Source organism: Microchirus variegatus (genome assembly GCF_963457635.1).
Source record: "Microchirus variegatus genome assembly, chromosome: 1".
Taxonomy (NCBI): Eukaryota; Metazoa; Chordata; class Actinopteri; order Pleuronectiformes; family Soleidae; genus Microchirus; species Microchirus variegatus.
Genome location: NC_139802.1, coordinates 31,336,740 through 31,356,415, shown reverse-complemented (window position 1 = coordinate 31,356,415; position 19,676 = coordinate 31,336,740). Strand labels below are relative to the sequence as shown.

Below are 19,676 nucleotides of genomic sequence, written 5' to 3'. Positions count from 1 at the left end.
AGGCTCCCTGATGGTTGTGCATAGAACTGCATTTTCCTGACGAAGATGTTCTATAAAAGTCTATCTTCCATCATACCTTTTATCTGAGGCTTCAAAGGTCACGGAATATCAAAAATTCACCTATACAATTTGAGCCTACCATGCTTCCTGCACTATTACTGGGTGGCAAATCTCAGGGCCCTAGTCTACTGGCAGGAAAGTTATACAATGGAGGTCTCAAGAGACACTCCTGTTTGGGTTGCCATTGAAAAGAATCACGTCATAAACAGTTCACTTCTGACACTTCTTTTTTCAGCATCTGGACTGCCTGCAAACGCAAAGGTGAATAACCAAATAATTCTGAATTGCTTCTAAATCCTAGTTAGATTCCACAGTGAGCCACTCCCCTTGTCCATGAGCATCTGTGTCCTGCATGGCTCTGTACCCGTTTGGAAAATCTGAATAAATATAATGTTCAAAAAGAAAATAATTAAGTATCTCATTATTATGAGATAATACACCATAGTTATGCAATAGGAAGTCATTATTATGAGTATCTCATAAAAATGACTTACTATCACATAACTACTTTTCAAGTGGTGGAGATGGGCTTCCATAATGAAAGAAAAGTGTTACACTTGATGTATTGTATGGATGATTGGGTGATGTCTTCCTTGACCCACTGAGAATAATGGATCAAGTGTGTGATGCTGCTGCACCCAGCTGCTGAGTATATGAACTGCATTAGAAACGATGTAAAGGGTCAATTCACCCACATTTTAACAAGAACTATTCTATACCTCTTTAAAAATAATAATAATACAACTGACAATTAATACATTTAAATGTCTGTTATAGCACATGCGTAAAGTCAAATGTATGTAAATAATGTTTATGTTGCCTAATTGTTCTACTTACATAAAATTCGCTGAAATACACGTCCGCGTTTTGCGTATTCTGAGCCTTCTTGGATTTCATGGATGTATCACAACAACAGAGAGCAGGTTAGAAGGAAAGTGGAGGAAGGAGGTTTCACTCTGTTGTTGTTCTGAGTTTAAGTTAATATTAACTCCAATATAAACTCATGACCTGAACAGGCTCGCTGGGTGAATTGATATTGTTTATAGTCTCATTACTGTAGTTTATAATGTGTATAATTGGTGTACACGCATCAATGAGTTGTGTTTGATTAGCTTCTCATTCATGTTACCCGACTTTGCCTAAAAGTATCTAAAATGAACACAAAGAGTCCCAAAATACAGAAATTACAATCAGGTGCGACATCAGTTTTTGATGATTGAAAGACGTCATTAGGGTGTACTATCGCTTTAAGACATGTACATCATTGCTATCGTTAAGTCAGACCTCCTGTCTTGTAGACGATCTATGCCGCTAGCCGCTCCTCCCTGTGTCAACAGCAGCAGATGAGCAAAGACAACCAGAGGCATTTAGCTGCAATTAAAAACTAACGGACGTTTGTGTTGGTCGCCTGCGCGACTGAGCGAAGAGACGAAAACCAGCTGGTATGAAAGACGAGGCTTTTATGAACTTATATATGAGAAAACTGAGAGGTGACACCTGTGGTTTGACTTAGCTAGCTGGGTTGCTTAGCTGGTGTTAGCTAGCAGCGTTGTCGATCATTTACACCATCTGGCAGTGTTTTTTTTTTTTTTTTTACAAATGCGTCAGTTTTGGTTGTCAGCTAGTTCACGAGGCATGTTGTGTGTTGGGTGAAACACATGGAAACGAAACCTTCACTGGTTTCATTATGAGTTTTTATGAGGCTCATACTTTTTCCCCCCCATCTATAACATAAGCAAACACGCTTTATTTGCATTGACAGTTAAGGTGTTCTCCAGCTCTGGGCTGACAATGATGTGTGTTTTGTTTGTTTTCACTGTCTGTTCTCAGGAGTGACAGCAGCCCTGAGAGGGTGACATGCAGATGGAGAAGTAAATCTCACTCATGGAAACCCAGAGGAAGAGGTAGGTCTCGCTAAAGAGGATTATTTCACTGTTGCTTCTAGTGTGCCTAGATGTGATCACCATGTGACACCAGCTACTGAGGGGCTTGTGCTGTTTTTTCCTTTCAACCACAAAACCTCTGTTGTTTAGATAAAACACAGCCTAAGGCAGTGGAAGAGAAGGCTGGGCTGAGGACCTGCAGGCGGTTTACAGCTGTTTTTTTCAGCCTCCCACACCCTTTCTGTGCATTGAATGCTATTAATCTATTATTATGTTTAATTGTTCCCTGCACCAATATATTTTGAACTTTGAAATTATATGAAAAGGCAAGGTAGCTTGAGCATGCATCAAGTTTATGTTAAAAACCTTTGCATATGCCATAAATTTCTGCCGAGCAAAAAGTTTGACTGGAGCGTCTGGTATATCTTATGATACATGGTATATGATGCACTATTATCGGAGCCATAATGATTCCCAGAGATGTTTGTCTCAGCTCTGGGGATGTAGATGGAGGAGAGCGAGGTTTGCTCCATATCTGGAAGGGCTACTCCTGCAGCGTCACCCCTGAGAGGTTGCTCCTACCTCGACCAGTCCTTCAAGTCGCTTTGGGCACCCGACATGGAGTTCTGCTAGTGGAAGGTAAAACTTGACTAAAGCATTACTCATCAACCCATATTGGTTTGGTTATTTAATATTTGTGTTGTATTCGTTTTGTTTCAGGAGGACAAGTTTACAGTTTTGGAGAGCTGCTGTGGAAGCAGAGCCATGTCCCAGGAGGTCCTGCTCTGGAGACTGCTCTCAGTGGGCAGCGTGTGGTCGCTGTTGCAGCAGGAAATTTCCACAGTGGGGCAGTGACAGAAGATGGTGGTGTTCATATGTGGGGGGACAATGGGGCGGGGCAATGCGGCCTGTCAGGCCTTAGCTCTGTCTCTAACCCAACTCCAGTGGCTCTGTTGGACTTGGACACCAGTCCTTCGCAGACAGTGCCTGTGTTGGAGCTGGCCTGCGGGGGGCAGCACACCCTTGCACTGTCTGTCCAGAGGGAGGTGTGGGCCTGGGGCAGCGGCTGCCAGCTGGGCCTCAGCACTGCCACCTTCCCTGTGTGGAAACCACAGAAGGTTGAACACTTAGCAGGGAGGTATGTACTTCAGGTGGCCTGTGGGGCTTCACACAGCCTGGCTCTGGTGCGTTGTCTGAGTCCCCAGGACATCCACAGGCCCCCTGTGGACAAATGCAGACAGTGTAACCAGCTGCTGTATACCATGACAGACAAAGAGGATCACGTCATCATCTCTGACAATCACTACTGCCCACCTGGTGGTGAGCTAACTGAGGGTAAGCTGGAGGCACCTGACCAAGCCCATAGACTTAAAACATCCCCATCTGAGCCAGTCCTCCCCTCCCAGACATCCACTTTGAACTCTGAGTCTCCTGCACTTTCTGTCAGTGCTGACCCCTCTGACCCTGCCTCCATCCAGGACACGGAGATAGGAGGATTAGCTGTGGCCAACGGAGTGCTGCCATGCTCAGACTCCGACCACACGGCTCAGAGCCAGAGTGCTAGTGGTAACGCATTATTGGTTAAGAGTTCACTCTATCCAGACGAGCAGGCTGTCAAAGACTACCTGAAGAAACTGTCAGACAACACACAGACAGAAGCAAAGACTACTGCTGGAGGACTGCACAGTCTGCTGGTGAGATTTACTGCACAATAATAGTGAAAAATAAATAAATACCAACATGTTTTCTTCTCCTCTGTTAACGATCATTTTGACATTGTTTTGTTTAAACCTGTTTCTTCTGTTTCTCCACCAGCCGTCAGCAGGAGAGTTTGCTGCCACCTCGAGTGCCACGCTCAACAATCTGGTGGCCACTTGTGCCTCCGCAGTGGGCGAACGTGTTGCCTCCACCTATGAGGCCCTGTCCCTGAAGAAGATGATGAACTACCTGCCTTCAGGGGTGTCGAGGCCAGCAGGTCTTACTGGTACTCTTCCAGAAGCGGGGGATAACGGCGCCGACCGTGTTCGCAAGGATGACTCCATGCAGGGCAAGAAGAGCTGCAGCACTGGAGACATACGCGAGGAGGAGGCTGAGAGTGTGCGGCGCCGCCTCTCACTACCAGGACTCTTGTCACAGGGTAGATACGCTGTTCACCTCTTATCATCCTCCTATACCCAGCTGCGTAAGTATGACTTGCGCATGTGTACTTCGATGTTGGTGTGGTTGTTTCTGTGCCCCAGGCTTCTTCATCCCATCCACCATGTGAGAACTGCAAAGGTTTGTCACTGTGGCATGATTTGTTCACAGCTAAGTGTACTGTATCTTGTATGCAGACAAGAGGTTGACCAATATGCGTTTTTGCTATGGTAGATGCCAAGTTTTAGAAATCAAGGCAACTTATGGCCAATTTATGCAGAATTTCAGTCTATATATTTTGCCAGTTTTCTTTTTTCCCTCCATCTGATAAAATAAAACTGTTGAATGAGTACAAATAATACAAATAGTTTACATTTCATGACTACACTGCAGAGCATTAATATACAGTATTTTCGATAAAAGTAATGCATTATGCACATATTGCAGAAGGAAACCTGTCACAAAACTCTTAGTTTCAAATGTGATACAAGTTGAACCTCATTAAAAGTGTTTGTTTTTAAAGATTTAAATACACACGTGGCATTTAGTATTCTCCAGAAAATGGTCTTTCTTACAAAGTTGTCCTTGAAGAAGAAAACAAGTTGATCTCTTCTTTTCTCACTGATCAGCCTTTGTTCTGTTTGCAGCCTGCAGACTTTCCCCTCTGCGTTTGCTGTGTAACAGCATGTGCTTTTACATTAGCTGGCTAATGTGATTTGGTCTGTGTGTCCCAGTGTGTTTTTGAAAACATTCATTGATTTATTTTGAACTTTACTCCCAGAGTTCATTCTTTACACACTTCCTGTGACGTTGATTTCAGCCTATCTTGAAAACACTTCCTCATTTCATTGACTGTGTCACCCTCACATATTATCTGTACTTTCTTTCTGTGGTATTGGCTAGACACGATCTGATTTTTATTTCCTCACCACTCAGTCCTGTGCCTGTGCATGCATCTTTCCAAGCTGAAGAAAAGATGGAATCCACATTAAGTTTTCTTCTTCTCTGCTTCCAGTGTCCCCTCGGCTTCTGAGGAAAGCTGGTCGCTCGAGGTTGCGGGCTGTTGCCCTCACCCCGTTGGGAGGAGCAGTCCCTGAGGTCCAGGAGGTGCTGCCCACCCTGCAGACAGAGGTGTGGAGCTGGGGCCATGGCGAGCAGGGACAGCTGGGACATGGAGATAATCTGGCCAGGTAGGTTAATTAAAGGACACCAGTACAGATGCAAGAAGGGAAAATAATAATTATCCACACATATTTGTGTTTGCAGATTACAACCAGCGTGCATCAAGAGTCTGAACAGTAAGGAGGTGGTGCGAGTGGCTGCTGGTGCTCAACATTCCGTCGCTCTGACCGCTCAGTCTCAGGTCATTATATCAATATCTTGACATAAGACAAGCTATCATCTAACATTTTGGACATCATCATATCCTGATATGGCAGCTGCAATGTCTTTTAAAGGTTTTAAAGGCACTTATATTGAGGCATTTAGTGAAATATTGTGATATTAATGGTATTTAATAAACAATATAATATCATAAGCTCAGAGAAACAGCCTGAGTGTATTATTTATAACCCAACTCTTTCAATACTATTAAATTACAATACAAGTACAGAACATCACTTATCACATAACTATATTCTATAAATCTTGGTGGTCTCATGTACTGAGGTTGTGATTATCAATATTCTCTGTTTATACATCAGCCGCCTCCTCTGCTCATAATGACAACTACATCAGAAAAACCCATAAAATCTTCTCACAGCTACATTACAGTGTGATACAGTATGAGTCATATGAAGTTTTCTTCCAGGTGTTTTCATGGGGCAGCAACAGTTCCGGTCAGCTCGGACACATGGACTCACCCAGCACAGTTCCCCGTCTTGCAAAGGTGAAGGAGCCTCCTCCTCTACAATAATCTTCATTCAAATAAAACCTCGATGTCTCTGTATTTTCCATCATTTTAACTATTTTGTCTCCTCATCCAGCTGTCAGAAGGCATCCGGGTGTGGGATGTGAGCGCCGGAGAGAAACACACCGTCCTCCTCGCTGACGGTGACTGCATTCAGCCCATCATTTATTACAGTGGACAGCAGGTGAAAGAAGGGGAGGAAGATGTGGAAGAGGAGGTGGAGGAGTCCAGGGAGGTTTATGATCAGGAAGAAGGCAATGAGAAGGAGCAGGAGCGCACAGGGGGCTACACACCGCAACCTGTACTACTTCCCTTTTGCATGAATGTAAGTTACTGGCACTTTCTCTTTGCAGATTTATAATGACAGGAACAAATGTAAGGTATTTACACTGCACTGCAGCTTTAAGATTGACAAACGTTCTTGTTATAATTTGATTACATTTTTGAGTCACAGTCGGATCTAGTTTTCAATATTTTGTTCATGGCATAACATAAGTTGAGCTATGTATAGTAAACTGCTGCTTCACTCCATTTAACAGCATAAAGTTACTTTTGAAATATGACATAAATTCACATTCACATTTTCTCCAGCTGGGTTATGTCAGCAGTGTGTTTGCGGGTGGTCGGAGATGTGTGGCGCTCTCGGACAAGAATGTGATGGGCTTCATAGCCAGCCTTCATGAGCTAGCAGCAGCCGAAAGGAAGTTCTACTGCAAGCTGTGTAACATCAAAACACATATAATACGTCCCCTGCTGGAGCTGGGTAAGAGTGACAGGAAGGCTAAAAAAACACTGAGGACCAGAGAGAATGTTCCAAATGTTCCCTGAAGCTTTGCTTTAATTTCCTCTATTTCTTTCAGAGACTCTGAGCTCGACTCTCGGCCCTGTGATCTTCGAGCTCCTGCAGACTCTTGCAGGACGTTTCAACCTCCTGTGTCATCTGACTGGGCAGCACGCTGCCAGCCTCACAGCCAACCTGCGTCGTGGGCGAGATGTAAAAAGTCTGCTCATGCTTGACCACACCGCCATCTTTCTCGACTCTTACAACGAGTATGTCTTCACTGCTGCTATCTTAACAAAACTTTCAAAACAACAGATCAGTAACCCAGATAATCACTTTCTTTTTCCCTGTTAAGGTACTGCAGTTCTCTGGGTAACTTCCAGGTGATGGGAGGAGCCCAGGCTCTGACCAAGCCTTCACTGTGAGTTCATACCAATCATCAGAACTACATTACATGTATTGCAACATTCAGAAACACAAACCAGACGAACAGTGACAGACAACTCGGCTAAATGTAAAAAAAACAAAAAACAGTAGTGACTTGGATTTTTCCATGACTTGTGATGATTTCTATTGAAGAGATTTCTTTGGGAAGAGTCCAGAGCTGCTGCAGAGGCTGTCTGAGTGCAGCGAGGAGAACCCAACCATGGCCGACCTCCTGCTGGCGCTGTTCTACCTCCCAGCTCGCCACATTCATGAGTACGGCCGGCTACTGCTCAAACTGGCCACCTGCTTTGAAGTGGTAGGTGAAAAGACAATTGACCATCACACATAGAAAGGATGATGCATTAGTTCAGCTTCATCATGGCAGGCTACTTGGTTTTTATTTTAAGAATAGAGAATAGAGATCAACTATTTCATGTTTTTTTTTCTTTTCTTAATAATCTTAAAAATATATTAAACAGTTGGAATCGATTTAATCTTGAACATGCATATTATCTTTATAGCAGCATTACTATTAAAATTGTCATCATGTATGAACATTTTTCATGATCTGATTAATCTGCTATATCAAAAAACCCAGATTATACAGTTTTTTTCATGGTGAATTTTTCCTCTGCATTGTCAGTGCTCCAATGATTACCAGAAGCTACAGGACAGCTGCTCCAGGTTTGAAGCTTTGTCTCTCCAGTTGAAGAGAAAAAGAAAAGAGACTGAGTACACATTTCACTTCTGGAAGAGCTTCCCTGGGAAAATGACGGTAAGTGTCGCTGAGTTTGTGTGTGTGCATGCTCTTTATAACGACTGCATGTCATTGATACCGCAGAGTCCTCGAGGTGTCATGGGATGTTCTTTATGGCTGAATGGTGCCACTGTGTGTCCTCAGGATTCTCTCAGGAAACCTCAGCGTAGACTGATCTGTGAGAGCAGCAACAAGGCTCTGACCCTGCAGAATGCCGGCAGGTTCTCCGTCAACTGGTTCATCCTTTTCACTGACACTTTAATCCACGCACAGGTCAGCCCTGCACACACACACACACACTCACACACATTCACCTCTGTCCATGTTGTTTTTTGGGTTTTTTTGGCACACCATTTTTGAGACACTTTAACCTGGTGTATTTCAAGAATTTGTGTGTGCTTGCCTTCGTGCTGTCAGGGCGTGGCACCTTATAAAAATCTTGTAAGTATACAATCGGAAGCAAATGTCAGCTCTTGCCTTGTCCTTCTTTTTCTCTTCATCTTCATCTTCCTGTTGTGTGTGTGTTTGTGTGCATTTTAATGATTGTTGTAAGTGTTGTTCAGTAAATCGTTACTGAAATTAAGCAATTTTTTTGGAATAATTTTCTAATATGTCTAAATATATTGGCCAAAAAATCAGCATCGTTATCAGCCATTGGCTGTCTTGATCGCTAAAAAGCGGCATTGGACGTATAAAAAAAAAACATATTAGTCGTCCTCTAGTTATAAAAACATATTAGTCGTCCTCTAGTTATAAGGACTGTACTAGTATTTCATTATTATTACAATTTTAATTTTTGGATATTGTTTTATGTCTAAGGGAAGGTGAATGATAAAACGTGGTTGACCAAAATTGTTTTTATTTCCTTTCTAAAAATGAGGACAGCTGATGGCTGATACATGAAATGATGTACACAAAGTTGCTTAACTTACATATTTATTGAGCAACACCCATGTTGATGTGGTCTGTCTCTCCTGTTTGCATTTTGTGTCTGCAGTGCAGTGCACTATGTATTTAATAAAAAAAATTGTTTTTGAGTTAAATATTAAGTACATAAAAAAAATGTAACCGGAACAATTGACTTAAGATTTCTGAGAACAAAATTGTGCATTTTTATGAATAATAACAATTATTTCATGAATCAACATCGGCGGGTAATTATAATGTTATGTGTTGTTAATGCATGTTACTTTAGTTCTCAACAAATCAAGTAGCTTCAAAAGTCTGTCATAAACAGAAATTGTATTTAGTTTGGATTCATCCAGTATGGGCTAAGGAACATCATGATCTCACTCACATTCAGGGACTATGGAATGATAATAGACCACATAATTGAGCAGTCATCTCCTAACCTCAAATCACACGTTTGTCTCAGTGGGCTTCACAGTTTCATGCTTCTGAATTTATTTTGGTTTGCTTTTCCTGCTCTTAATTTTATGGACATAAAACACAAAGCTTGACTGTAAATAACAATGGCTTCGCAATATACTGCCTCCTGTGGGAGACTGCACGGGAGGATGAACTTGAAAAAATCAAAGCTCAGTGTTTTTGGGTTTCTAAAATCTATAGGAACCTATAATAAATTGCTTTTTTCGCACCATCAAATTTTCTGTTTCTCTGGTAAAGCATTGGTTATTGTGGAATCCCATGTGAAACCATATAAAAATTAAAAGGAGAAGATGTCCGCTTTAGTTTAAATATCTTCTGTGTCCTTTTTAAATGCAAAGACATAAGTACCAGCACCTTGTAGTTCACCTCCCCCTGTTTGTCTCTCATTTTCTCTACTTTCTGCTCCTCCCTGTTCATTTCTGGTCTGCATCCTGTGCTTCTGAATATTTTAGTCACCCTACCTCCTCTACTAACATGTGTGTCTCCTCCTGCTTTGTCCCACTCTTATGGCTCTTTGAATAAGTTCTGTTCTTTAGGTTAAAATTAAAGAAAGTTAAATCATCCGTCTTATTATATAAAACCTATACAATTGTATGAATGAGTAGCAGTCATGCATGACTGACCCAGGATTTTTCAAACATAATGAAACATTAATGAAATTATATATATATTTAAAGTGGATGAATAGGAATATAACAGCTGTATGTGATACAGCACATCAGTATTGGGAATAGAGCTAATGAGTTGTTGCTTTTTATTTTCTTCTGTTTTTCCACTAAAGCCCAGCATATTACCTGACATCAAGTGATTAGTATGTGTACATGTCTTGTACACATTCTAATACATACTGATGTGTATATGGAGATTAATTTAGCTAAATACAAAATGTATAGTTTGTTGTAAATTAAAATTCCTCTGCTGGGCCTGTGTCTTCCCTATCATATGGAACACATTGGTTGCTCCTTCACTTAGTTTTAGCTGTGAAGCAGAAACCAGATCCATAATTTCCAAGTACAGTTTGTATTTAATTTGCTGCGTCTGAGTTTTTGTAAGCAGTTTTTTGTTTGTTCACTAAGATCAGATTGGTTACACCTATTAATGCTCATTCACATCAATGAAGGCTTCTCTTTGATATGCCCCTATTTTCCTCCCTCCATCCCTTCCCCTTTCCATTTCAGTTCTCCACCCATCACATCTTCCATTTGGCCACACTGTGGGTGGAGCCCATCCCAGAGGAGAACACTGGCACGTGAGTTTCAGTCGTTGCCATTCGTCCACTTGGGAAAACTTCATTTGGGGATTCATTTCGGCCTTAAATGAGTCATCACACACAAAATACTAATCTTTTCATGTAACGTGTGTGCAGATACGGTTTAAAAGTGATCACACCGGAGGAAACGTTCACCTTACTGGCCTCCTCGGTCATGGAGAAGGTAAATCATCTTTAATGCTCACCTTAAAACGATCTTTGTTTTGAGTGGATCTCAAACTTCCGTGTGACTTTGTTTCCAGGCTAAGTGGCTTCGCTCCATCAACCATGCAGTGGACCAGGTGCTGATTGGAGCTGGGCAGGATACGACATCAGTGGGCTCAGGGTCGGGGCAGAAGTCAGAACCCCCAGTCTCTAGGACGGCCGCCTACACTTTTTATAAGGAAGGACGTCTGAAAGAGGCCACATACGAAGGACGCTGGCTCTCTGGCAAACCCAATGGCAGGTAGGACCAGGCATGAAATGATTTCCTGTCATGATTATCCTTGCGATTCTCGCAATCCTTTTGTAAGGAGTGTTAAAAATCGTGGTAATATTGTTATTATTATTATTACAAAAAACTGGAAATAACAAAGGGTCCCACTTGCTGTCAATGTATGCCACTTCTGGTATTCGTTTTCTCCTCGTATCTGTGAACAGTGTGAGTCTGCTTTCAGACAGAGATGCTTCAGTGGCTTCTTCAAAAGTCTTTAAGTCTTTTAGCCACAGTGATTTTCCCTTATTTGTTGGGGGAAGGAAAAATGTTTATTCAGGGCTTTGGATCCACATTCCTGTCTTATTTGCTGCTGATTATCAAAATGTTCCCATTCCATTAAAGACTTTCTCTTCAACAACTGACTACACACGATACCTGTTGTCTTGAAGCGACAATATCCATCAAAGTTGTTGTCCTGTCTGCAGTGTTAAGCTACACAACTGCTGTCCAAAAACTCCAAACTGGAAGTCTCTCACACAAATAACGGCAAATACTTACTCACAGGTTTCTGCTGAAATAAAAGCCTATATTGAAAATGATAAGATACATGTTTTCCCTTATGATACTTCAAAATTAAACCTTAGGACTACTGTATATGTTGACATGTTATATCGCATTAATAAGTCACTCGTGTGAAATGATAATACCGATAATTAATCATTATCCACTTATTGTGAGTGCTATCATGATGTGCGATGGTATCATGTATTGTCCCATCAGTAGGACACACACTGTTGGTCTGCATGGAAATAAAGCTTTGTTTTAAATATTGAGGTCAATATAAATTGTGACTGGGATGAACTATGTTTTTCAGAGGAGTGTTAAAATGGCCTGATGGGCGAATTTACACAGGGGAGTTCAAAAATGGACATGAAGACGGGTAAGTGCTAAGCGTCAGGATTGTTTTCAACAGTGATTTGAATGCTTCTGTTTCTTCATTAACCTCTCATGTGTTTGTGTAGCTTCGGTGAATTTGTTGCTCCGAACAAAACACTCAACAAGAATGATCAGCATCAAGGTCAATGGAAAGATGGCAAGATGCATGGCCTGGGGACATACAGGTGACAAATATCTGACTCACAAATGAGCATTTTAGTCGAGGAGAAATTAGTTGATCAATAGAAAAATGCTGAAATGAGAAGTCTGATTGTCTGCAGGTATGCCAGCGGTGAAGTTTATGATGGATCTTTCCAGGATGGCATGCGACATGGCCATGGCATGCTACGCAACGGCAAGCTCAACACTTGCTCCCCCAGTGTCTTCATCGGACAGTGGCTGCAGGACAAGAAGACTGGCTATGGAGTGTTTGATGATATAACAAAGTACGCTCATGTGCAAAAGAGTGTAAAGTGGTGTGAATGAGCCAGTAAACATGTATGCGTTTTCTGCGAGTTAAAGCTCTTTGTCTGTTGGGTTTGTCAGAGGAGAAAAGTACATGGGAATGTGGCAGGACAACCTGCGACTGGGCACTGGTGTCGTCGTCACCCAGTTTGGTTTGTACTATGAAGGCACCTTCAAAGATAATAAGATGATGGTGAGAAATGATCGTTTTCTTCTCTCTTCTTCATAAAAATCTCCAGAAACTCTTGGATACGTTATGTTATATATGTTATTGATCATAAATTCAGACCGTGAAAGAAGTAAAAAAAACATTTATTCTCACTTTATTTAAATTTGAATCGTGATAATAATAAACTTTCTACGGCATCAGAAAATCTTTATTTTCTCTATTATTATGATGTGAAGGAAAAGCAGGAGACGAAATTAATGGAATTTGCTTGTTTGTAGGGAACTGGGATCCTTCTGTCAGAGGACGACACAACATATGAAGGAGAATTCTCTGATGACTGGACCCTGAATGGAAAGGTGACAACGAGCATTAAAAAAACATTATCATACAGTAGATGTGTGATTAATTTAGGCTAGGTGTTTTTAAAGTATTTTTAAATGAAAATGAAGTGGTAAATATGGTTGTAATTCTAACAAATTGACTTTAGAATAGATCCGTACTTAAAAGTTTCAGTGTGCACCTACAGTAGTAAAAAATGTTTTGGGTATTACACATTTGGTTAATATAGTGGAAAAGTATTAGTGTTACATTAGTGTTGTCTAATGTTCCTCAGGGTGTGCTGACCATGGCGAATGGTGATTACCTGGAGGGCTCTTTTGGTGGCGAATGGGGCTCAGGTCTAAAGGTGACGGGTTCCTACTTTAAACCCCACCTTTTTGACACCGACAAGGACAAGACCCACATTGTGTAAGTTGATGGAATTTTAAATTAACCATTGTGGGAAAAAACACCGACTTCATATATTTTGTGTGTGTTTTGGTTTTCGATGTCGCAGTAAGCTTGGGCGCCTGTGTGTACGGGCAGAGGAAAAGTGGCAGGCAGTGTTTAAGGAATGCTGGAGTCAGCTGGGCTGCGACGCGCCAGGACAAGGAGAAAACGCAAAGGCATGGGAAAACATTGCTGTGGCCCTCACCACCAGCCGCAGACAGATCCAGGACAGGTACAAACCAGATGGCGTACAGTGTCTGCAATACTGGCAAAAAGTGTGATGAATATTTGGTTTCTCCGGATGTATCACCAAATGTTTTTCTAACTGCTAATTAATGTGTGTTTTTTTAGTCCAGAGACGTTTTCTATGACTCACAGCAGAACCCTGGAGAGTCTGGAGGTCATCCCACACCACATGGGTCCCATCAATCTGGAACGATATCACACCATTCGCCTCTACCTTATCAAGGTAAAAGCACTCCTCATTTCCATTAATAACATATTAATTATTCACATTGATATTAAAAACATTCCCTCCCTCAGGCATGTGACACCCCTCTCCACCCACTGGGCCGACTGGTGGAGACCCTGGTAGCCGTTTACAGGATGACCTACGTCGGCGTTGGCGCCAACCGACGACTCCTGCCACAGGCTGTTAATGAGATCAAGTCATATCTCAACCGCATTTTCAAAATCGTCAGGTACCTTGCAAACACTACAGCACCCAACTCCACTTTTAATGGATGAAACATGTAAAGAAGGGTTTATTCGCCGTTTCAATGAACAGATGTTCAAATTTGACTTCATAAATTGCTAGAGACCTCAACAGGTTTTAAGGCAATTACTGTTTAGTCACCAGAAACATTAAAAAATAGTCATCACAGTTTTCTGAAACACCAACCACACCACCAAAACACAATGTCATTGATTTCACACTAATCTAATCTGCAAACCATTGTCAAGCTTTAAAAATGATTTCCTGATAATGTGCTTCCTGCATTATTTTGTAGCCCCTGATTCAAATGAATCAAATCAACTGTGGAAATGATACATTTGCTGCAAGTGATGAGGACTGACATTCAGATATTGATTTATTTTAAAGAAGTAAAAACAAGCATCCCATTCTGCAGGTTTTTATTCCCGGACCTGCCGGAAGACGGCGGCCTTATTCCAGAGCCAACCACAAACCTCCAGGAGAAGAAGGAGCTGAACTCAACTGACTCCCCACTGGAGTCACCCAAACCTGGGTAAAGACTGCACTACTATGTCCCTAAGGAGCTGTAAGTCGTCACATTTTGACTGCTCATATTTAAACTCTCCTGTGTGTTTTTTTCCACTCAGCAAAGTGGTTAGCAAATCTGCTCTGCTGCTTCCCGTCCTGCTGCCTCGTCTCTACCCTCCGCTCTTCACCCTCTATGCTCTGGACAAGGAGAAGGAAGACGGCGTCTACTGGGATTGTGTCCTTCGCCTCAACAAGCAGCCTGACCTCGCCTTACTTGCCTTCTTGGGCGTCCAACAGTAATTTGACACACTGTCACGCTGATAGATTCATTTTATTTGTTTGCATGTAAACCCCTGATAAAACGGCCTCTACTTTTTCTTCCTCTCCCACAGAAAGTTCTGGCCGGTTTCATTTTCCATGTCCATCCCTGCAGTGGGAGAGAAGCAGCAGGTACGTTTACTGTAATGTATATGTTCTGCGGAGTAATTGTAATTTTTCTTGATTGAATCTACTTTAATCCTTTGTCTTCTTTAATCTTTATTTCTAGTGTTTCTGTGTGTGTCCTGCACCAAAAATCAAACCAAATCCCTTGTATCTTAATATCTTCTTAACAGTAAAACTGAAAATGACTAGTAAGTCATACTGGTCCATAATAGCTGTGGGAAGCTCTTCAAATGTAGGAATACAGGTTACACTTGTTTGCTCACTGAATCTAATCAGGCAAAGGCTTTTTGAGATTTATCATTGGCCTTTACATATAAAGATCAGCCATTTTGCCTGTGTGTCTCCTCCAGGTCCTCTCCAGCACCAAAGACGCCTGCTTTGCCTCTGCGGTAGAAACTCTGCAGCAGATCAGGTAACAAGTCCAACACTATTTTGCTTTAGTCCAGTGTCCTGGTCCTAAAGGACCCGTCTGCCCTGCATGCCAGCTCATCATCAAGCTCTGCAAAAGCCTGATAATGAGAAAGTGACATTAACAATTGTGATAACAGAATCTGAGCTAAGATGAGCATCTCAGAATCAGAAATATCTTGTTTTTAACTAAGCGACATTTTTTGCATGAGAGTTGCTATGTCTTCTATGGAGATACATGGAGACAATGCTCAGAATCTGTGGAGCCCTGACAAAGGTACTGCAAATACAGAACAGTTTTTGTTTTGAGTGAAATACAACCAGACCTTTATTTGACCACTGCATATATGGCTGCTTAATGGAGATCTTTCGTAATGCTCTCTATTTTGATCTCAGATGTGGATGTTTTGTTTTCGATAATTTGTTCAGATTACATTTAACATGTTGCATAATAAGCTGGGTTTTTATTTGTGGCTGTTTGCTTGCTTCATCTATGTTAAGTGGCCCTTGGAAAGAAAATATCACCCACTCCTGGTCTCCGTGGTTTCTGTGTTTGCAGCACAACGTTCACCCCGTCTGACAAGCTGCAGGTGATCCAGCTCACCTTCGAGGAGATCACACAGGAGGTGCAGTCCCTTCTGAAGCAGGACTTCCTGTGGTCCATGGACGACCTCTTCCCCGTCTTCCTCTATGTCGTGCTGCGAGCTCGGTCAGCATCAGACCAAACCCATAAACACATACTGAATCTACACCATATACACACCACTTTATTTTGCATTATTCACAGTCGCAAGTCTTGACTATCATTTTCAGTATTGTGGAATATTTTTTATGACGCTGAATGTATGATTCCTTTTCAGTATCAGAAACCTGGGTTCAGAAGTCAGCTTAATTGAAGACCTGATGGATCCCTGTGTTCAGCATGGAGAGCATGGAATCATGTTCACCACACTCAAGGTAACACACTCAAACGTTGTTGTTTCGTATCCGGTAGCCAAAACTTAAGCGTATAATGATATTTTACTACTAACAATGGAAGTTCCTGTTCTACATTAAATTAGTGATTGTTGTGGCAACAACTGGGAAGACTGAGAAACTGTGACATTAAAGGGGAAAGTATTAAACAGTGTGTTGTCAGAATCAATGGTCATGTGAAGAAATGGCACAAAACTGAGAACAAGGTGGAGGTGATTTTTGATTCTTTCTCTCCATTTACATCAAGTGTAACAATTTGAAGCAGCTTTTATGAAGATGTTGGAATTAGTCCTTTCTGTTTTACCTATTCATTTACTGTTGAGTTTCATCGAAGTGCACTTCTTATTCTGATTCTGAACGTGTAGTACATCTCAAGCTTTTATTAAAATCCACCTCCGTCCACATCCTCCGTCCAAGTGATGAATTTAATATACGCATCCACCTGCAGGCCTGTTACTACCAGATCCAGCATGAGAAGATCACATAGCTGAGGCGTTTCTCCATCAGCGATCTGGAACCTGCTGTCCCACCCCCTCCCAGCCAGGCTTTGAGAATGACAGATGTGTGAGGTGGCCAATAGAAAACGAAGGATCATTGGAATAACCTGCGGACGGCTCCATCTGCTGTTGTCATGGAGACGGAAGGTCCACTCTGACACACGATCAAACACTATCAGTAACCTTTAATGGTCTCAAATCTACAGGTCATGATGGTCAATAATGTCCACAGCAGGACAGTAGGAAATCCTGAAATCAAATTGTTTTTTGTTTGTTTTTTTTTGTTTTAAACCAATGTGACTGGTCTGTCCTCAGTTTTTATTTTCAGTCTGGATACTGACAAAGTGGACCTAATTTGCACCATGGAAAAACTGTTTTTTTCTGTTTAATTACTGATGCACGAAGTTTGGTGAAATAATTTTTTTTCTTTTTTACTGAATCTTCTTTCTTATTTGACGACTACATGAGGCACCAGGACCTAACAAGGAAAGACATCTCTGTGATAACACTTTTAATTATGTGGATATAATCTGAGCCAGCAGGGGAAAGTTGACCAGAAGTCCTCATGCTAAACCAACCTGTTAGTGGTTTTCAGTTTTACAAGAGAATAGATTTAAAAGGGAGAAGACTTAACTGGTTGGTTTGGTACTCTTGTTAACCCACCAGCAGCACAATCACTTCTAACTGTCTCACATGTAGAGGATTGGACAGCAAAACAATCGAATATATATTGTGTAAAGCATGACATGTAGTGGGGTAAATGTAAACTGACTTGACTGAAACTTGACTCTGATGCTAATGACTGAGTTTCAGAGTATTTGGCTGCAAACCAGCTGCTATAGATTTCCATTTAAAGAGATAATGTTGCTCAACGAAGAGTAAGCTCCTGTGCTAACAGTTTACATCACAGTAACTTTATACTGAAGGTACAGCTACAGTTGGATTTGTTTGGATTTGAGTGCACACTTTTCATTGTATTATGGGCTGAGGAATAACCAGATAACGTGCAGTGAAAGCAAGACAGTTTTCAGTATTAATAAGTTGCCTACTTTGGTCGACAAAAAAGAGGATAGAACCACTGTCTTTATATAGAATTTCTTTGATCTGTAAAAACATTTTTTACTAGTGAGATGATTTCAGTGTCAAGTTAAAGATAAAAAAAAAAAAAAGTGAATGATCACAAAGTTCAAGATTGCCTTGAAATTTGTAAAAATGTAAAGTTATGTTCATTGAAGTCCCAACATAATTTTGATGAAACTAACATGATTTTAACATCCTATTACATCCGTTTTGTGCTGTAAAAAGTGGAATACTATAGGCCCATTTTACTGCTGTAGAATTTTTTGTTGGGTAAAAAACAGATTTTTTTTTTTTAATTGTGAGGCAATTCTCTGCTCAGTATCTGCTTATATAGAATGTTGTATTTTAAACCATATGCAGCACGAACGATTTTTTTCTTTTTTGTATTGCATATGAAAAATGGCTTTCGAGAGGATTTAGAGGAGGATTGAGCCTGTTTGTTGTTGCTATATCATGGCTTCTGTTTCCAATGATGATTTAACAGTCAAATCAGAAGCCTCTTCATGAGTCGAGTGTGATTTTGCGAAGCTGCAGGATTTTTGAAAGTCCAACAACAGAAAATGAATCACATCTAATTTGTGCTCTTTTACACTATTAAACAACTAAAGGTGGGATTAAAACGTTTTTACAGATAATTCATCCACTGATGCAGCGTCTCTTATTGTAAACCCGGTTTCAGTCATACTGTTTGTACAGTGTTTCCCAAACTTTCTATATATAATATCATTAAATGTTTGGGGAAGCATAAATCTTAACTCAAATTTTGGGGACCCCCCAAAAAACCCTCCCATGACCCATCTGTGGGCCCCGACCCAGTCTTTTGGAATCAATGTTTTTTTGTCATGATAATGCTGTTCTGTCGCAGGTTATTTGCTCCTGTTTCTGTCGAGACCATCCATGCCTGATACTCAAAACAGTCGAGCAATATTGTCTGTGTAACGGAGAAATTCTTCCCCCAAAATACTAAAGACAAAAAAAAGCTATGTTATCTATTTGCTTCGGTCCTCTTCATTGTGTTGTCCAGTCCTGCTGCTGCCTCTTAAAGGGAGGACACCCCAGTATTTTCAGTGACCACTTATGGTCATTGTGACATTTATTGTGACTGTTATACTGTAACTGACTCCTGTGACATGAAGTGTTGTTTTAAACCCAGAACCGAACTGTTCAGTCTTTGTCATTAATGTAAACTGAAGCTAATTTTCATTCATGCACATGTGGGTTTATAATTCAAACCCTGTTTATGACTGATGACTTGTTGATTTCCTGGTTGTTTTGTTTTAGTTGACTGACCTGGCATCCACCTGTGTATACGTTACATCATGTTAACAGGAAAATGGGCAATAAACTCTGATGGACATTGCTAACAAATCTCTCACATTGTTTTAATGCACGAGTAGTTAAAATGTGTTTAATTTGCCTCTTTTGTGTAATCTGATTCTGTTTTATATTTTCAGGACTGCTGATGATGGGGATGCGGTAAGTTTGTGATTTAATAGGTTTTACAATGAAGGAAAATAATCTGAAGTCAAATCAATTATTATTGCATATAGTAAGTTTTGTATGAATGTGCTACATGTTATTTTTTTGAACTGGTTTAAAGTCTGTGTTTGTCATTTGACTGCTGGTGTGATATGTTAAACCATGCTTTAAAATAAGTTGTTGAATTTCCTTGGAGAATTAATGACT

At 41.0% G+C, this 19,676-nt stretch overlaps 1 protein-coding gene across 2 annotated transcripts; it reads left to right on the top strand.

Annotated features, from left to right (window-relative positions):
• Window positions 1-1,378: 1,378 nt before the first annotated feature.
• als2b (alsin Rho guanine nucleotide exchange factor ALS2 b) lies at window positions 1,379-19,460 on the top strand. Of its 2 annotated transcripts, none has more exons than XM_083902109.1 (35): window positions 1,379-1,502; window positions 1,891-1,964; window positions 2,437-2,582; window positions 2,664-3,637; window positions 3,759-4,125; window positions 5,095-5,269; window positions 5,346-5,442; window positions 5,890-5,967; window positions 6,065-6,313; window positions 6,580-6,751; window positions 6,849-7,038; window positions 7,125-7,190; window positions 7,349-7,511; window positions 7,839-7,970; window positions 8,097-8,225; window positions 8,370-8,393; window positions 10,520-10,590; window positions 10,708-10,774; window positions 10,854-11,056; window positions 11,901-11,966; window positions 12,049-12,147; window positions 12,244-12,408; window positions 12,509-12,620; window positions 12,875-12,952; window positions 13,210-13,343; window positions 13,432-13,596; window positions 13,716-13,833; window positions 13,908-14,065; window positions 14,495-14,611; window positions 14,706-14,882; window positions 14,979-15,036; window positions 15,381-15,442; window positions 15,998-16,147; window positions 16,299-16,395; window positions 19,445-19,460. In XM_083902109.1, exons 2-35 carry the CDS (start codon window positions 1,945-1,947, stop codon window positions 19,451-19,453), a joined length of 5,088 nt encoding a protein of 1,695 aa, XP_083758235.1. In that variant the 5' UTR covers window positions 1,379-1,502; window positions 1,891-1,944; the 3' UTR covers window positions 19,454-19,460. The 2 variants fall into 2 exon arrangements, with proteins under 2 accessions (XP_083758235.1, XP_083758234.1); XM_083902108.1 differs by lacking the exon at window positions 19,445-19,460 and adding an exon at window positions 16,862-19,320.
• Window positions 19,461-19,676: the final 216 nt, after the last annotated feature.